The sequence below is a fragment of the Galeopterus variegatus genome, unplaced genomic scaffold (genome assembly GCF_000696425.1).
Source record: "Galeopterus variegatus unplaced genomic scaffold, G_variegatus-3.0.2 Scaffold6, whole genome shotgun sequence".
NCBI lineage: Eukaryota > Metazoa > Chordata > Mammalia > Dermoptera > Cynocephalidae > Galeopterus > Galeopterus variegatus.
The window spans coordinates 693,502-713,355 of record NW_007726117.1 but is presented as its reverse complement, the minus strand read 5'-3'; the positions used below and the strand labels follow the sequence as shown (position 1 = coordinate 713,355).

General features: G+C 36.2%; 1 protein-coding gene across 1 annotated transcript in view; it reads left to right on the top strand.

The window, feature by feature from the left end:
* The window catches only part of NRD1 (nardilysin (N-arginine dibasic convertase)), an 87,912-nt gene that overhangs the window by 35,950 nt on the left and 32,108 nt on the right, over nt 1-19,854 (top strand). The window contains exons 7-10 of the mRNA XM_008580559.1: nt 8,102-8,175; nt 15,403-15,498; nt 16,059-16,062; nt 18,767-18,840. Coding sequence (XP_008578781.1) covers nt 8,102-8,175; nt 15,403-15,498; nt 16,059-16,062; nt 18,767-18,840 — 248 coding nt within the window. The remainder of the gene's footprint in view (nt 1-8,101; nt 8,176-15,402; nt 15,499-16,058; nt 16,063-18,766; nt 18,841-19,854) is intronic.

The following is a 19,854-nucleotide window of genomic DNA, read 5'->3' as shown; positions in this document are numbered from 1 at the left end:
GGGTTTGAAATCTAACTCTGGCACCTGTTAGTGGAGTGTCTTCAAGCAAGTCACTTAACACTTTTGAGCTTCATTCTCTCTTTTGTAAAATAAAGAAAATAGGATCTACTTGTTAGGATGGCGAGATAAACAGAATAAAAGACTCCGAGCCAAACGTTATCAAGCAAGGGAGTTTACTCCAGTAAACCTGGAGGGAAACTGAAAGATGAGTGTTTCGCCCTGTACAGACTAGCAAGAGGTTTGTCTGGGAGGGGGTTGGGCAACTGTTCTGAGGACTCAGCATTCCCTAACGGCTTTGCAGTATTTTTGTTTGTTTTGTACAAGATGTTTTTATCGGAATGCACTAGACTGCATAAGATTTTCTTACTGGAACGCACCAGACTGATAGAAAGGGAGTGGGTAGTGGGACAGGGTGAGGGAGTAGCAGATGTTCTTATGTTGACTGTAAGGTCTAATACTACTGTGATGGGATGCCTTTAGGATTTAAGCTCATAATCTAAGTGTTAAGTATATATGTGTGTGTGTACATATGTATGTGTGTATATATTTCCTCTATGACAGGCGGTTCAGTATTCACCAATTCAGTGGTCTTGGCAACTTTAGAGAGCATAACTACCACAAATAACAAGAACTCACTGTACATATAGAATCCTGCAGAATCCACAAAAGAACTGTTAGACCTAGTATAGAGTTCAGCAAGGTTGCAGGATACGAGACCAGTGTACAAAAATCAATTGTATTTAAATTAGCAATGAAAAATCCAAAAATGAAATTAAGAAAGTAATTCCTTTTACAGTAGAATCAAAAAGGATGAAATACTTAGGAATAAATTTGACAAAAGAGGCGAAAGACTTTTATCTGGAAAGCCACAAAAAAAGTGTTGAAGGAAGTTAGAGAAAACCTAAGTAAATGGAAAGACATCCCATGTTCATAGATTGTTAGACAATAATTGTTGAGATGGCAATACTTCCCAAATTGACCTACAAATTCAATTCAATCATATCAAAATTCCAACTACCTTTTCTGAAGAAATTAGTAAAGTGATCTTAAAATTCATATGGAAAGCAAGAGACTAACAGTAGCCAAAATTATCTTTAAAAAGAACAAAGTTGGGGCTGGCCCCATGGCTCATTCAGAGTGCGGCGCTGTTAGCGCTGAGGGCGCAGGTTCGGGTCCCATATAGGGATGGCTGGTGCGCTCACTGGCCGAGTGTGGTGCAGACAACACCGTGCCAAGGGTTGCCATCCCCTTACTGGTCAAAAAAAAAAAAAGAACAAAGTTGAAGGACTCAGACTTCCTAAATGCAAAACTTATTCAAAGCTCTAATAATCAAGACTGTGCTACTGGCATAATAATAGGCATATAGATTAGTGGAATAGAAACCATTATGGTCAGGATGCCAACACAATTCATTTGGAAAGAACAGTTTTTCAACATATGGTTCTGGGACAACTCTTCCACATGTGAAAAATGAAGCTGAATCCCTTACACTGTAGACAAAAAATAACTCAAATTGGGCTACAGATTTAAATGTAAGAGCAAACATAAAACTCTGAAGAAAACATAGGTATAAGTCTTTGACCTTGGATTTGGCAATGGTTTCTTAGATATGGCACCAAGAACACAACAAAGGAAAAATTCGAACAAATTGGAATTTATTGAAATTAAAACCCTTTTTGCTTTAATGATCTTGTGAAGAAAGTGAAAAGACAACTCACAGAATGGAAGAAAATACTCGAAAATCACATATTTGATAAGAGACTAGTACTTAGAATATATATAGAACTTCTACAGCTGAAGAAAAAAAAAACCTAACTTAAAAATGGGACAAGGATTTGAATAGACATTTCTACAAAGAAGATATGCAGATGCCCAATAAACACAGGAAAAGATACTCAACATCATTAGTCACTAGGGAAATGAAAATCAAACCCACAGTGATAAACCACTTCACACCTACTTCAAAAAGGGGAACGATAACAATTGTTGGCAGATATATGGAGAAATTGGCATCCTTATACATTGCTGGCAGTACAGGCTGCTTTGGAAAACAGTTTGGCCCTTCAGAAGGTTAAACATAAAGTTATCATACGGTCCAGCATTTCCACTCCTGGTACATCCCGTAGAGAATTGAAAACATGTGCACACAAAATCTTGTGCATGAATGTGTATTGCAGCATTTTTCATAATAGGGTAAAAGTGTAAACAACTCAAATGTCCATCAGCTGATTAATGGATAAACACAATGTGGTGTGTCCATGCTATGGAATACTACTTGACAATAAGGAATTAATTTCTGATACATGCTACAACGTGGATGAACCTTGAAAACATTATGCTAAGTGAAAGACAGAAACAAAAAGCCTCATAACGTATGATTCTGTTTATATGAAATGTCCAAAATAGGCAAATTCATAGAGATTAAAAGTAGATTCGTGGTTGCCCAGGGCTGGCGGGGGAGCAAGAATGGGGAATGATTGTTAATGGGTACAGAGTTTATTTTGGGGGGTAATGAAAATATTCTGAAATTATATAGTGGTGATATTTGCACAGTCCTGTGAATGTAGTAAAATCCACTCAATCATATAAGGTGAGAGTTTTATGGTATGTTATTGTATCTCAATAGGAACAGTAAACACATGATAGAGTTTCAAGAAAACTAAATGTTGGTTTTTTGAAAAACATATGAAATAGATAAACCTTTTATGAGACTGGTCAAGGGAAAAAGAGTATGTGCAAATATCAGGAATGAAAAAGAGAATATGACTTCCGATCTTACAGATATTGAAAATATCATAAGGTATTTGAACAGTCTGTGCCAGTAAATGGAAAAAAAGAATAGATGAAGTGCATAAGTTCTTAGAAATGTAATTTGTGAAACTGGCACAGAAGAAATAATTTAAAGGTTTGAATAGTTTTATAACCATTAAAGAAATGAATCAGTAATGATAACTTCTCACAAATAAACTTTTAGGTTCTACAAAAAATTGAAAGAAATAATTCCTCCTTTATTTATGAGGCTAGTGTGACCAATACAGTTTATCACATTGTCATATTATAGGAAAAAACCCATATTATCTCAGTATATGTAGAAAATATATGATGAAATTCAGTATCTATTCATGAAGATGCTCTTAGCAAACAGTATAAGGCAACTTTCTCAATCTGGTATTTGGTATTTTAGAGTAAACATTATATTTAACGGTGAAACCTTGAAAGCTTGCAATTTGAGGTCAGAAACAAGACAGAGATGCAGGCTGTGATTGCTTTTAGTCATCATTCTATTAAGGATTAGTGAGGCAAGGAAAAAAACAAAATACAGACTGTCAAAGCAGATGAAATGATTGTGAACACAAAATCCAAAGTCTCCTACAGATAAATTATTAACTTTAACAAGAGAATTAGGAACTAGGCAAGCTGCTGCCATTGCCCTGGGACCCCCTAGTGTCCTGAGGCATGGAGTCCTCAGGTATGGAGCCAGGAGAAGCCCAACCCAGCTGCAACTAAGCATGCTGCTGCCACCGCCCTAGGGCCCAGCTGGAGTCCTGAGGCATGGTTCTGGGGGAAGCCAAACCCAGCCACAACTAGGCAAGCTGCCACTGCCACCCCAGGACCCCACAGAGGTACTGAGACATTGAGCTGGGGGAAGCTGAACCCAGCAACAACTAGGCATGCTGCCACTGCTGCCCTGGGGCTCTGCTGGGGTCCTGAGATGTGGAGCCAGGGGAAGCCAGTCCCAGCTGCAACCAGGTAAAGAGCACACCAAAAACACCATTTCCATATGGGTAGTCCACCATAGCCACTGCAGTTGCCATGGCTGCCATGAAAGCCGCTAGTCTCTTTAGCAGCATTCACAGCCACTGTGCAGAAGGCACGACAGACTCTCAACTGCATTGACACAAGGAGAGGCACCAGCGGAGACCAAAAAAAAAAAAGAAGAGGTCCTCTCTCCACAAAGCATACTCCAGAGTAATAGAAAAAGCATCTTAGCAGCATTCACAGCCACTGTGCAGAAGGCACGACAGACTCTCAACTGCATTGACACAAGGAGAGGCACCAGCAGAGACCAAAAAAAAAAAGAAGAGGTCCTCTCTCCACAAAGCATACTCCAGAGTAATAGAAAAAGCATCTGCTTTATGATATTAGGTGAGGACTTGATCATACCTCAGAGCTGGACAGATCATCTAGGCAACAAATCAACAGAACAGTTAATCTATCAGATGGAGAGAACAAATCTGGTTATTAGAGGTGGGAGGGGGGAGGGGAAGGGGAGAAATTGGATAAGAGGCTTAAAGAATAAGTATGATTTGTAATAATAATATGCTAATAAAAAATAAAAAACAAGGCCGGCCTGTGGCTCACTGGGTTCAGATCCCTATGTAGGGATGGCTGGTTAGCTCACTTGGGACAGTGTGGTGCTGACAACACCAAGTCAAGGGTTAAGATCCCCTTACCAGTTATCTTTAAAAAAATAAAATAAAACAAAACATAAGAAAATGAGAATTAGTAAGGTAGCTTGATATACAAAATTAAAAATGAAAAAATGTTTAATCTGGTATATAAGAGTCAATTCTATTTCTATGTAGCAGAAATAGTTAGAAATGGAAATAAAGGAAAAATCTTTATAAGCATTAAAAAAATCAGGCACCCAGGAATCATTCCTAAAATTATGTATGGGAATATACAAAACCTCATTGTGAGATACTAAAGAAGACCTAAAGAAATGGAGAGAATTACTATTTGTGGATTTAAAGCTTCATTTTTTTTTTTTTTTTTTTTTTTTTTTTTTTATTTTTCCGTGTCCGGCAACGCGGCAATGGATCGCAACCCTCAGTGTCGTGCCCATACCGGACCGGGACCGGCAACGGGATCGCAACCCTCGGTGTTGCCCCTGCTCCTTGCTCAGCCCGTGAACGGGAACCGGTCTGTATGTGGGATCCGAACCCTCGGCGGGAGCGCTGCTGCGCTTCCCAAGTGGCGCACTGTAGCAGTGCGCCACCGGGCCGGCCCCTAAAGCTTCATTTTTAAAGTCAATTCTCCCCAGTTGATATACAGACTCAATGATATCCCAACAATAATTTCAGAAGATTTATTTAGGTTTAAATAGATAAGATGATTCTAAAGTTTATAAGGAAATGCAATAAGGTAAGAAGCCAAGATACTTTTGAAGTAGAAAAAGAGCAAGTTAGCAGGACTTGATTTACTAGATAGATATTAAGATTTATTTTGTAGTTAGCACATTGTGGTGTTAGCACAGGGCTAAGCAAAGAGATCAACAGAATGGAATAGATATCTTGGAAATAGACTGTCACATATGTGGACACTTGATTTTTGACAGGGTCACTATGGAACAGTGGTGAAAGGGCTTTAAAGAAATGGTGCCAAGACAGTGGGCTTTCATAATGCAGAAACAAAATTGACTCCCTACTTCACAACATATACAACAAATCAGTTCTGGGTGGACTATAGACCAAAAAATTTTAAAAAATAAAAGTTTTAGAGAAGAATATTATCTTAGTCCGGGTAAGACTTATCAAGTAAGATACAAAAAGCACAGAACATAAAGGAATAGTCATAGTACATTATGATCATCAAAAGACACTAGAGTGAGAAAAACAAATATGTAAAGTGAAAGAATATTGTTGCAACACATACCCAACGAAGGTCTTGTATTTAGAATGACATTGATTTTTTAAATTATATTTTTATGTATAATTATCTATTATAAGTATAATTAGATAAGTTTATATATTATTAGAATCAGTAAGAAAAAATACAGCTTAATGGAAACAGATTTGAACAGGCATTTTACAAAAGAAGAAATTCAGATTATTTATAATTATGAAATGGTGTTCAACCTCATCAGGAGTCAGTGAAATGTAAATTAAAACCGTTATGAGATTTAAGTGTCCTCCTTAAAGTTGCAGAAAATTTTTAAGTCTGAAAATATCAAATGAGATTGAAGTTGTGGAGGCATGGTGGAATTGGAACTGCTGATGCAAGTATAAATTGGTACAATCGCTCTGGAAAAGTTTGGTATTATCTAGTGATGTTGAACATATGCATGCATATGTGTTACCTAGTAGTTCTTTCCTGTATATATAGGGAGAGAGACAAACTTGTGCATGTGACCCAGTACACATGTGCAAGAGTACTTGAAAAAGTTTATGGAAAAATTCATACCATCTTTTAATTCTATTTTTCCACAAATTTTTGAAGTATCCTCATATAAGAATCTTATGGCAGCATTGTTTGGAATAGTCCAAACTCAGAACTAGGCCAAATGTCCATCAGCAGTAGAATGAGAAGATGAATAAATATTCCACTGCAGTGAAAAGAAAAGAACCACAGCCACATGTACCGTCATGGGCACATACTACAGTGTTGAATTGAATAAATCAGACGTAGAAGAATATATACAGTGTATTTTTATTTACATATAGTTCAGAAGCAAAATTCTTTTTTCTTTTTTTGGTAGCTGGCTGGTAACAGTGATCAAACCCCAGACCAGAAACAAAATTATATTGTCTAGAACATGGATTCTCAATGGGAGTTACACTGTTTGTTCTCTTTGGCGGCAAAAATTGATTGTTGGGAGGTGGAAAAAAAAAAAAAACTTAGGTATTACAATGGTTATGGCCCTCCAAGTTTAACCCTAATTGACAAAATCTTTGCTTCATATTTATTTCTCTTTGTATTTAATTTTCTTGGGTATCACATGAGCACCATTTACACTGTCATTGAATTCATGGAAGATATAAAAGGCTGTTCAATATGCAAGATCAGTGCTGTAAAACTGGTGGATAGACGACTGATTGGAAGACTTTGAAGTGCTTACTTGATTTCGAAGTCAACACAAGAGGTGGTCTGCACATGCCTATTGGTTGCCATTGGCTGTTTGTGGATGATGTTTATGTCCCTCAGTATTTTGTGTGGTGTGACTTTGGTTTTTAAAATTGAATAAAATTATTTTGTTTTATTGTTTAATTCTAGAGAAGTTATTCAACTCATCATTAATTATACAAGTACTGAAAAGAAAAAAAATGTCAACAATATCTTAATGAATATCTAGTAGTTAGTTAAAAGTTATCTTTTTATAGCAAGCAAAAGTTAAAAGTTTACTAAATATTTTAGGAAATTAATTTTCTCCCCCCCACCCTATTTTTTTTTTTTGCAGCTGGACAGTTACAGAGATACAAACCTTGACCTTGGTTTTACAAGGCTGTACTCGAACCAACTGTGCTAACTGGCCAGCCTAATTTTTTCAGTTATTTTACTTTTGCTGGAAAAATAACAGTTTTGAACAGTGTCTGAACAATTTGGTTGCATTGCTATTATTATATATTTATATAAATGGTAGTTTGCATATGTAATTTGATGCATCACAATTCGTGTAAGTAAATAAATTACATTAAAAAGCAAATACAGTTTTAAGGTTAAGTTCACTTCCAGTAGCCTTTAAAATTCTACTTTAACTTCTAACTTGAAAATGTTTAAATATTCATAACTGCATTAGATAAAAAGAGTAAGCTTTATATATTCTTTTTATGTATAAAAACACAGATGCACATTCCATTATGTGAACAGGCTGTATATCCATGGTATTAAAATTTCACAGGGGAGTGAATAGGAGAAAATTTCTGAAAAGGCTCATTAGGATTGATAATGAAAAAATAAAAGGTCAGTAAACACTGGTCTAGAAATAGGTACACAGGTGGTAAAACTATAAAGAAAAGCAGGGAAGTGATTACCATAATATTCAGGTTAACCCTGAGGGAAAGGTAGATGCTGGGTGTTTTCTAGAGTGCTCACTATGGTTTATTTACCTAGGTGGGCCACTCAGATATTTGCCTTGTAGTTATGGATTAGTCTATATGTTCATGTTTTATATACTTTTCTATGTAATATTTCACGGTGAAAAGGTTAAAGTAGTTTGTAGACTTTAATTTAAAATATAGAAATTCAGAATGTTATTTGGATTGTATATATGCATGATTGTGAACTAAATTTCCAACTTAATAACATTTCTTAATTAAAAAATATAGATGTCGATTGATGAAACTGAACAAAAACAGAAATGCTAGTTTTTTTGTTTCCCCAGATGGGCCCAGTTCTTCATCCATCCACTAATGATCAGAGATGCAATTGACCGTGAAGTTGAAGCTGTTGATAGTGGTAAGAAAAGTGCTTTATGTCTTATTATAATTTTTCTTATATTGAACCAGTTATTTAGCACATTTATTATTCTTTATCACTAGGCTATTTTATCTTTATATCTTAAAGGGCAGAATTGAAATAGATGTGTCATGTCTATTCCTGAAGTCAATAAATGTCTAATTCAGTATAGATTTGAAATAAATAAAAAAGATGATGGATTTTAATTTATTCATCCTTTGTTTTATTGAGGGTTTTACCATAGTGGCTAATCTTTTACAGGATAGGAGCCTATTACTGTGTGTTAAAACTTTAAAAATTCACTTAACTCTTTTTGTATGAAGAAACATTATCTCTGAGGCTTTATTTTAAGTATACTATTCTGGTATTTATATAGCTTGTCCTTTGTTAGCTACAAGGGTACTTCAAAAAGTTCATGGGAAAATAGAATTAAAAGATAATACAAATCTTTCCATGAACTTTTTGAAGTAACCGTATATGTGGCTTGAATTTTGGTTGTTCTGAAAACAACTGTGATATCTTTGTGGATGAAGAAATTAAGTCCCTGAGCAGGAAATGCATTTAATTTTACTTTTTGACTGTTTCTCTTACCTTTGGGATTTAAAAGATGAAGGCAATAAGTAAAACTGGGCTTAGTGGGTCAAAGCTTTATTACAGCTGTGCTATAAATATTCCTTAATTATGTAGTACCAATAGATACCACCATTGTAGATTAACACTGCTTGCTTTATTTTTGCATTAGAAACATGTAATATTAGACTTGGGAGGACTTCTAATCCATATAGGTTAGGCTTGGCTTGTAGCAACTACAGAGTTAAGGTCTCTGTCTTTGTTCCTCTTTTTGTAGTATTTTCCTCTTTGGCTTGATTCAGTGTTTAGTTCTAGTAATGACTTACTGCATTCACTAAGCTAAGTAAACTGCAGATGGCTAAGTCTAGTTCTGACTTACTGCATTCACTAAGCTAAGTAAACTGCAGATGGCTAAAAAGAGCCATCTGTCTGGAATGACTTACTGCATTCACTAAGCTAAGTAAACTGCAGATGGCTAAAAAGAGCCATCTGTCTGGAAGTCAACAGACCTCTGTTTAACTTACAGAAATGACACTAGCTGTGGTCCTCAATTTATTTGAAAAGAGGATGGGATGGTTACATTCCTCCTAGCTCTCCTAGCTCCTTGTAATCAAGGGTTTGTTTTCTTCATTTTTGTTACTTGCCTAGCACAGTGTCAGTTTTATCTTAGACTCAGATAAGTATTTGTTGAACGGATGAAAAACCAAAACAACTAAGGAAAACTTTAAAAGCCCTTCCAATGTTTTGAGACCTAAGAACTATTATCTGTTTCTTAAATGCTGTCTAGTATGTATGTTTTTTTCACACAAATATCTAGGGTGGGTTGAAATCAGTGTTTAAAAAAGAAGACCTTTAATTTGATTATACAAGTTTAAGTCAATATCTTATTATGCTTTGAAAAAGTATGCAGAAATATTTAAATATGAGTATATACACATACTCATATGTGATATTTACACAGACACATATATATACACACAGTACAGTTTTGGTTTAAGGTGAACTTAAGGTAAAGATCTTGCTGTGTTTTTGTTTTTGTTCATTTGTTTGTTTTTAATAATAGGAAACCTATATTTTAATTTGTGATCTGACAGTTATAACTGATGTAATAAATTACTTAAATACTCATTACTGGTTTTGAAATCTCAATAATCAAGTGGCATTTTTTCCTGTTCTATTAAATGTGACAGTCTTTTTTCTATCATTCAGGCGTTATTTGTCTCATTAACATCTTTTTAGTTGGCTGCATGCTTAGATGACCAATTCCATATATAAGGAGATGAAAGGAGGTTCAACACTCTTGGCAAATTCATCTTTCTATATGGTTATTTTCCTTTTCCTTTACTCATCTCTACCTGCTTATGGAAGAGATTCTTTCCTGGCTTTTTAATGTACTGAAGTGCTAACTTCATTTTACTTCATCAGTGTTCCTTGTATTGATAATCTGTTTTTGGTATAATCTTTCAATGGAGTGTGTGTATATACATTTTCAAGCGTTTATTTGCACAATGTAAATAGATTGGTTCATGTTCTATAATTTTCTTAAATATATTTGATAACAGAAGTTCATGTAACATATCAACACTGTAGGTTTTAAAAATGGGATTAATATATTGCTAAAAGAAGATTGTGGAGAAAAAGTTATCTGCAATAATTAACTAAAGAGTTCTCACATAAACATGTATAATTGCCCATATAACGTGTTTTAGTGATTTAGATGTATAGTCCTTGAGATCCAATTACCTTTTAAATGTCCCACCTTCCACCACCATATTGGAGGGGTAAATTGCAACATGAGCTTGGGGGGGACATTTAAACCACAGCATCCCACACCTGGGCCCCCAAAGCTCATGTCCCTCTCACATATAAGTACATTCATTTCATCCTCATATCCTCAAAGTTTTACCTTGTTCCAGCACCAACTCAAAAATGTCCAAAGTCCCATCTGTGAAATTTAAACAGATTACTAAGATTCAATGGTGAGAAAGGCATAAAACAGAAATTCACATTCCAAAATGGAGAAGTGAGCCAAAAGGAAGGATTAACAGGTCTGGATCAAGTCCAAAACGTAGCAGGGTAGGTATCAAGTCTCAAACTGGAGGATAATCTACTCCCTATCTGGCATCCTCTGCACACTGATGCAGTTATTAGGCCTCCAAGTCCTTGGGCAGCCCTGCCCCTATGGCTTTCTTGGGCTCAGCCAGTGTTCAGCTCTACCAGACTGGTGTTCCACACTAGTAGCTCTACCGTTCTGGGGTGTTGGTGGTGGTCTTGCTCTCACAGCTCCACTAGGCACGGCTCTGATGGGAGTTCTCTGTTGCAACTCTGACCCCACATTTCTGCTTAGCATTGCTCTAGTGAAGACTCTCTGCGGTGACTGTGCCCCTACAACAAATCTCTCCCTCTACTCCCAGGCTTTTCCATACATCCTTTGAAATCTGGGTCGAGGGTGCCATACCTCACAGCTCCTTGCGTTCTGCCAACCTGTAGACTTAACACCACATGGACACTGCAAAGGTTTCCTGCTTCCAGCCACACCTGGAGCCATTTTAACTACATCTGGGGCAACTAGAGCTGCTGGGGTGCTGGGAGCAGCATCTCAAGGTGACTCTGGGCCGTGAGCCCATGGAGAGTACCTCAGGCCTGTTCTTCAAAACCGTTCTGTCTCCCTAGGCCTCTGGGCTTGTGATTGAAGGAGCACCCTCGAAGATCTGTGAAATGCCTTTGGGGTCTTCCATTCTCTTGATGATTCCTTCTTTCTGTACTAATTTCCTTAACAAATGGTCTCTGGGCTACACTCTTGATTTCCTCTCCCGAACACACTTTTTCACTTTTTACACGGCCAGGCTGAGAGTTTTCCAATTTTTCCCCCTCTTCTTCCCTTTTAATTATAAATTCCACCATTATGTCATGTCATGACTTTGCTGCCATAACTCAGTATAGGCTGTTAAAAGTATCCACACAGCTGCCTGAATGTTTTGTTGCTTAGAAATTTCTTCTTCCAAATACCCTGGGTCATTACTTTTAAGTTCCACATTCCATAAAGCCCTCCAGCGGGGACACAATTCAGCCAAGTTTTTTGCCAGTTCATAAGAAGGGTGATCTTTGCCCCAGTTTCCAATAAGCTCCTTCTCATTTACATCTGAGATCTCTTCAGTACAGTCTTTACAGTCTGTATTTCTTTCAGCTTTCTGGTCACCAGCATTTAACCAATCTCTAAGAAGTTTCAAACTTTCCCTTATCTTCTAATCTCTCACAAGAATATAGGCTTTCTCTAGCCTGTTCCTCCAAATTCTTCCAGCCTCTGCTCATCACCAGTTCCAAAGCCATTTCCTTATTTTTAGGTATTTGTTATAAGCAACACCCCACATCTTGGTACCAATTTTCTATATTAGTCCATTTTCTGCTAATTCATTCATGGAGTAATGGATTAATGGTTTGATGGGATATCAAGGAGTGGTTCTGATGGCTTTATAAGGATTGCAAGTGAGCACATTAACTCTCTTGCTCATGCCATCCTCACCATGTTATTGTCTGCATTGCTAATGGATCCTGTAGAGAGTTTCCACCCAGAAGGCGGCCCTCACCAGATTGCCTCTTGGACTCTGGGCTTTCAAGCCTCTGAAACTGTAAGAAATAAATTTTGTTTCTTTATAAATTACCCAGTTTTCAGGTAGTCTGTTATAAGCAATAAAAAATAGACTAATATAGCTTATAACTAAAGTATTTTCTTGCATATACTTACTTCTGCTTCTTTCTGTCTATATTGTCACCACTTTAGTTTCCATTCTTTCACCAAGTATAACAGTAATGACCTCTAACTAGTTTTCTTGATTTTGTTCTTGGTTCCTTTTAGTCCATTCTAGACATTTGCAACCAAATGAACTTAAAGTCCAAATCTGATAATCTCACTTCCCTGTGTAAACATCTACAATGCCTTATCATTACCCCATGATAAATGATTGCTAACATTTATTGAACATTATTGTGTGCATTATAATGATTGTTATTACACCATTATTTTACTTGACATATGGCAAAACTGAGGCTTGGAGGCTTAAGTAATTAACCCAAAGTCCCAGAATGAGTTATTTCCCAAAGCATTCTTAGTCAATAACAACTGAATGATTCCAAGGTCCATATTCATATGCGTGCAATACTTCTTCCCAAAGGTATTATTGGACGCTTTCAAAAATTGTTTTTTGCTTATTTCTTCAGCCTGATCTCTTGCCCCTGCTTTGATTCTAAACTTTGTTCTAAACCTCATTGACTTTCTGTTTTCAGAGATGCCATATTCTCTTTCTTTTTTTCTCCTTAAAATGTTTTGTACACTCCCATTTCTTTTTCCTTTCTTTTCTCCAGAAAACTCCTATTTGTCCTTCCAAGTCTCAGCTTAAGTAACCCCCTATCTTGAGTTACCTTGGTAATCCCTTCCGATGCCCACCCCCAAAATAAATTCACACACACAAATAAAACAAAATTAGTTTAGGTGACATTTTGTGTTTTTCTTTTTCTTTTCTTAAATACGTAAAATTTTTGAGTTTGTTGTTTTAAACAAATCAATGTATTTAAAAAATTAATTGATAATATATCATTAGAGGACAGTTTTATAGAAACCACAAGGAACATGAACACAAAAAAATTTTATGCAACACACAGAAGTATAATAACTTTATGAAACTTAGAACTCCAAGGAGTTTACAACAGAGCCCAGTAGCCACAAAATTTTTAAATGGAGCACAGATTTTTTTCAAGTCCTAGGAATCATTCAACCTAATGTTTTTAATGACAAATGAGAAAGCCATAATAATAATAATAATAATAATAATAATGGTAGCATTTTACTGAGGGCTCATATGTGTCCCTCACCTGTCACATGTACAAGTAAGTGTACCCACCTAAGAACACACCCTCACTCCTGTTCTTCTCAATCTTGCTTTACCTTTTTCTTCCCTAAAGCAATTATTAGTTTGTAATATACCACATAATTTACATATTTATTACTCTATACTCATTATTTTTTTCATAATACCCTGTATGTGTAGCAATTAACCACAAAATGAATTGTAATTTCCAACTGGACTCTTAGCTCTGTCAATCATTAAACAATTCCACTTGCCACTGTACTACCATTGATTTCATTAAGGTATTTCTTGTTTTAAAGCATTTGAATTTACAATTTCCACACTTGGAAAACTCTTCCCCCAGATGTTCTTATGACATTATCCTTGCTTCATTTGGATTTCTCCTCACTTGTCATCTCCTCAGAGAGACCTTCTACGATCACCCTGTCATGACTCTCCATTCCCTTACCCACCTTTATATATTTTTCTTTATAGCACCCATCACTAACTGACATTATATTAAAGTATGTCAATTTATTGTTTGTCCTCCCCTACTAGAATGTAAACACTTTAAGGCAGGGGCTCGGTCCCTTTTATTCACATTTCTACCTCCAGCAACTAGTTTAGTAGTACTTGATGCACAGTAGGTGTTCAGTAGATATTTGTTGAAAGAATATATCTTATTTAATCCTTATAAGAATCCTATGAGTTAGATACTATTAACTCCATTTTATAGATGCAGAAATGGAATCAGGGAAGTTAGATAACTTCCTCAAGTTTGTACAGCTTAGTAAGTGAAAGAACTAGCTGTCTTCATCCATTTGGGCTGCTGCAACAGAATATCATAGACTGGGTGGCTAATAAACAACAGAAATTTAGAGGACTCAGTTTTAGAGGCTGAGAAGTCCAAGATCAAGGCACTGGCAGACTAAGTGTCTGGTGAGGGCCTGCTTCCTGGTTCACAGACAGCTACCTTTCACCCTATGTCCTCACATGGAAGAAGGGGTGGGGGAACTCTCTGTGGTCTCTTTTATAAGGGCACTAATCCAATTTATGAGGGCTCTGCCCTCATGACCTAATCACCTCCAACATGTCCTACCTCCAGATACCATCACATGGGGATTAGGTTTCAACATGTGAATTTTGTAGGGTCACAATTATCGTCTATAGCACTAGCCAAGATACTTCTAACTTTAAAGTGATTGTTCTTCTTTTTCCTTTTCTTTCTTTTTTTTTTTTTAAAAGATGACCGGTAAGGGGATCTTAACCCTTGAGTTGGTGTTGTCAGCACCATGCTCTCCCAAGTGAGCTAACCGGCCATCCCTATATAGGGATCCAAACCTGTGGCCTTGGTGTTATCAGCAACACACTCTCCCAAGTGAGCCCAGGCTGGCCCCTTAAAGTGATTGTTTTTAACCATCATGCTTTATTATCAACATAGTTCACTTTGGAGGACATTTACACCACATATATAACCAAGTTTCTAGATATAAGGAATTTAACATTTTGTTAGTACTTTCTTCAAGAAAATCTTAGACATAGCATTCTAGAACTGAAACTTCCAGATCATTAACTACCTTGTTTCATTTGAAAAAAGGGAAAAAATCTAGAGAGGTGACTTGATTTACCCCAAATTACAGATTATGTTAAATCATAAGCCAGGTCTAGATCATTCAGTTACCGCATCAGTCTTATAACACGTGATTCATAAAGTTGTTACTTCCTTGCTTTCAGTTCTGTAAGCTTGAATTTCCAGATAGTAAAACAGATACTGAATTTCGTATTATTAAAAGTGTTTTTTTATAACTGACAGAATATCAACTTGCAAGACCTTCTGATGCAAACAGAAAGGAAATGTTATTTGGAAGCCTTGCTAGACCTGGACATCCTATGGGGAAATTTTTTTGGGGTAAGATACTAAATACTTCATCTTATTTCATATTTTCTAGTTAAGGAAGATTGAGAATAAGAAAAGTTGATAAAGAATTAGAAATTATAAAACTAAGGTAGCTAAGTATCTTTTACCATTTAGGTTAGTTAGATAGTTTTTCAAATAGAAAGTCATTAAGTATGCCTATATTTGGTTCTCTAACATTGGATATAGCAAGAATAGCACCCTCACGTATTGTGAATGCTTTCTAAATGCCAGGTACTGTGCTAATACTAAGCGAATTATCTCATTTGGTTACTATCACAATGTTTAGAAGTAGTACCATTATCATCTCCATTTAAAGGTAAAGAAACAGGCTCAGGGAAGTTAACTAATTTGCTTAAATCGTACAGGTAAAGTAGTGGATGTGGGATTTGGGTATCTGTTTATCTGTGCTCTACCCCAATCTGACATTTCCATTTATCAGCAGAGACTCAGCAATGATTTCTCTAAGTTTTTGAACTGTGACCTAATTTTGTTTAACTGGTAAGCTGTTTAACTGATACCTGTTTTTCATAACGGCTTTTTACTGGTTATAGCCTGGTATTAATCCTGTTGATCAAAGAGTAGAATCTTGGATGAGTTGATCTAAATTATACTTCATTCAAAGGGTGTTTTTCTTCCCTGTATATTTTGTGGAATTAGGCAGACTTTTTTTTTTTTTTTTTTGACCAGAAAGGGGGAAAATGATAACTACGTCAAAACCTCAAAGATACTGCCATCAGTGTTTTAAAAGAAAATCAATAAAATCTTCAATTCCAAGTAGCACTTACAGCCTAGTGTTCACAAACATAATTGGACACAGGGAATATAGTTTCCTGACTAATGCAGAGCTACTGCAGGAATAGTCTTTCAATAATTTACAGTTAAATGCAAAGTTTTGGTAATACAGAACTGGAAAATTAGCAAGTACAAAACCAGAGAATCTAATAGCACAAACTACATAGAGAGGTTCAAGTTAGAGGCTAAAAAAAGCTGAGAAAAAATATTTAACTGTGGGAGTAGCTGAACATCAGAGGATGAAAAAACAGCAGACCTTCTCTCACACAGGACAGTCCCATCTCATCCTTCCGACTTAGGGCAATCAAATACAGCAAGGAGTAAACAGCTTGGAGCAGCTGTTTCTTTCACAGGTGGGGTTTGGAATACATCATCCTGCCCACTTAATTTGGCAGGTTCCTTCAGCCTAAGAGAATAAGAATGTGCAATGCTAGAAAAAATGTACATACCTATCTCAAGGCTAAATTACCTGTGCTTTCAGGCTGTGGATCATCATTTCTAATGAATTTCATTTCTCTACAACCCATTTTCTAACACATAAACAACATGCTCTTGGGTCAGTTTTAGTTTAGACTAAATTGTTACATTATAGACTAAATTGTGTCCCCCCCAAATTCATATGCTGAAGCCCTAACTCCCATTGTGCCTGTATTTGGAGATAAGGTATTTAGGAGGTAATGAAGGTTAAATAAGGCATAAGTGTGGGTCCCTAATCCCACAGAACTGGTGGTCTTATAAGAAGAGAGACATCTCTCTCTTTGCCCCATAAATATATAGTGAGAAGTCAGCTGTCTGGAAGCCAGAAAGAGCACCCTACCCAGGAACTGAATTGGCCAGAACCTTGTTCTTGGACTTCTGGCCTCTCAAACTGTGAGAAAATCAATTTCTGTTGTTTAAGCCATGCAGTCTATGGAATTTTGTTATGGCAGCTCCAGCAGACTAAAACACTGTATGTGTAGTATAGGTTAACTTTTTCTATCTTGATTCACTTATTAAAACATTTATTGAGCATCTATAATTTGTATGCAATTTCCTAGACAATGGGGGCATAAAGATGAAATTCACCTGATTCCAGTCCTCAAGCTTACTTTCTGATAGCAGAGAAGGCATGTACAAAAACACTTGAAAAACAGTCAAAAGTTATGGATGTCATATGAGGGTGACTGAAGCATGCTATTGTAGTTCACTCTTTCAACCATGCGCCACCGGGCCGGCCCAGCAGTTAAGTCTTTCTTCCCACTCCTAGCAGTTTGCATTTTACAAAATAAATGAAATCAGATATTTTTTCCTTGCATCAGATGAGTAAGCTAGTGAGTGGCTTTTTCTAGTTCTTCATTCTAATACAGAATTATTTTAAATTTATGAAAGAGAAATTAGCTTGAAATGTTAGAATAATTTGTTATAACAACCGACTGGTTATTATTATCTTGGCTTAATGGAAATTTCTGTCAATAATTAGCAGTGCTTTTTGTGTATGGAAAGGAAATAAAAGCCATGCCAAATTTGTGGGTTTTATTATTATATTTTTTTATTTGTCTGATAAGAAGTGAGTGTTACAACAATCACAATTCCTTGAAGTTGTTAAGCCAAGCGAACAGCTACGAGGTTGATAGAAGGGAGGGGGGAAAGGGAGGGGGAAGGGAGGATTTGTTAATGGGCTACAAAAATCAACCACATTGTATACTGATAAAATAAAATAAAATTTTAAAACAAACAAACTGAAACCCCAAAAAACAAACAAAAAAAGAAGTGAGTGTTAGCTATGGAAATGTCAGATGGCATATGGGAATGTCTTTCACTGTGAAACTTTACCAATATAATTAGAGGTATATTTAATAGAGGAATTCATTATGTTCTGTCAGTCTCTGATGAGCATTTAAAAAATTCTCTTTAATATTATTCACTAATAACTTTGGTTCCTTAATCAGACAGGTTAAAGAGTCTTTGAGGCATTTAATACTAATTAATTTGTATTGACCATGTTTTGGAAGAATTAAAGTTAAAATACCTTCAACCAGATTGGAAGCCCCTAGAAGGAGGGACTACGTTTTTTAAATACCACAGTGCCTAATATAGTGCTTTATACCTAATAATCGCTCCATATATATTTGTTGAATAAAAAAAAGCATTATCTCTAGTATAAGTTTTCTTTATGAAATGGGTTTGTATAGGAGGAGAACTGAAATTGAATTGGGCTGATAGAGGTAGTAAATATTGGGGAGAAGGTGTCTTAGTTCATTATTTTCTATTTCTTGTGAGTTGTAGAGTCATTTGAGTTATTGGAGCTGAGGTGAAGAATAGTTAAGGATTTTGTGGCTTGGCTGCCATCTATTTGCTCATTCCTAGAATGCTTTTCAGCCAAGAGTATGTAGAATAGATTATAAATATCTGTGGGTTAGATATTCCCAAAGATACTGCTTATAAAGGCTTTTGCCAATTAAATTTAATGTATTTGTTTTATTTTTAGTGGGTTACCCAAACCAAACTTTGGCCATTTGACGGATCCATTTGACACACCAGCATTTAACAAACTTTATAGAGGTTCGTGAACCAAAGATTTAAAACTGTTTGAAATAACTTTAGCATATTCTCTAAAACTTAATTGAGGCTGCCGGTTTTCTTTGAATATGAGAACATAACAGGAAGTATAGCTGGATTGGAAAGGGAGTAGATGGGCAGTGGAGATCCAGTTAGTGACAGATAGCAGGCCACTGACTAGCTACAGATTGATTGGTTTTGGTGCCTTGCTACTTGAGTCTGTGATGTCTTCTCTCTGTTTTACCTTTGTTTCTTTTTGTTCTTTGGCTTTCTGTTTCTTTTCTATTTCACTTTTTTTTTTTTTTGTCCTTTTTGAGACCGGCCGCACCGCGCTCAGCCAGTGAGCGCTGTGAGCGCACTGGTCATCCCTATATAGGATCCGAACCTGCGGTGGGAACGCTGCTGCGCTCCCAGCGCTGCTGCGCTCCCAGCGCTGCACTCTCCCGAGTGCGCCACAGGCTCGGCCCTGTTTCTTTTCTATTTCATTTGATCTATATTCTGTTCTTTTTTGCATCCAAAGAGAGAAAAGTAGAACAGAGGGATAATACTTTGGAAATAGTTTCCTTTTAACTTCATTATAAAAACAATATTTGTGAAGTGAAGAAAATTTAAAGTAAAATGTCGGGAAATGGGTGGGGGAGAATCACCATTAAATCTTATGCAGAGATATTATTTTTGTCAAATTCTCTTATGATTTTTCTCTTTTTTTTGGTGGCTGACCAGTACAGGGATCTGAACCCTTGACCTTGGTGTTATCAGCACCATACTCTAACCAAATGAACTAACCGGCCAGCCCTTCTGATTTTTTTATAGGTATATTTTCTTAACACAGTTGAGAAGATAAAGTGTATACATTTCTGTCTCCTTTTTTTGATTTAATATTATATCTGTAATAACTGCATAATGAGTCATCACCTGACTATGCTGTAATTTACTTAAGAATTTGCCCTTAATGAATATTGCAGAAACATTCTTTTTTTTTTTTTTTTTTTTTTTTTTTTTTTTTTTTTTTTTTTT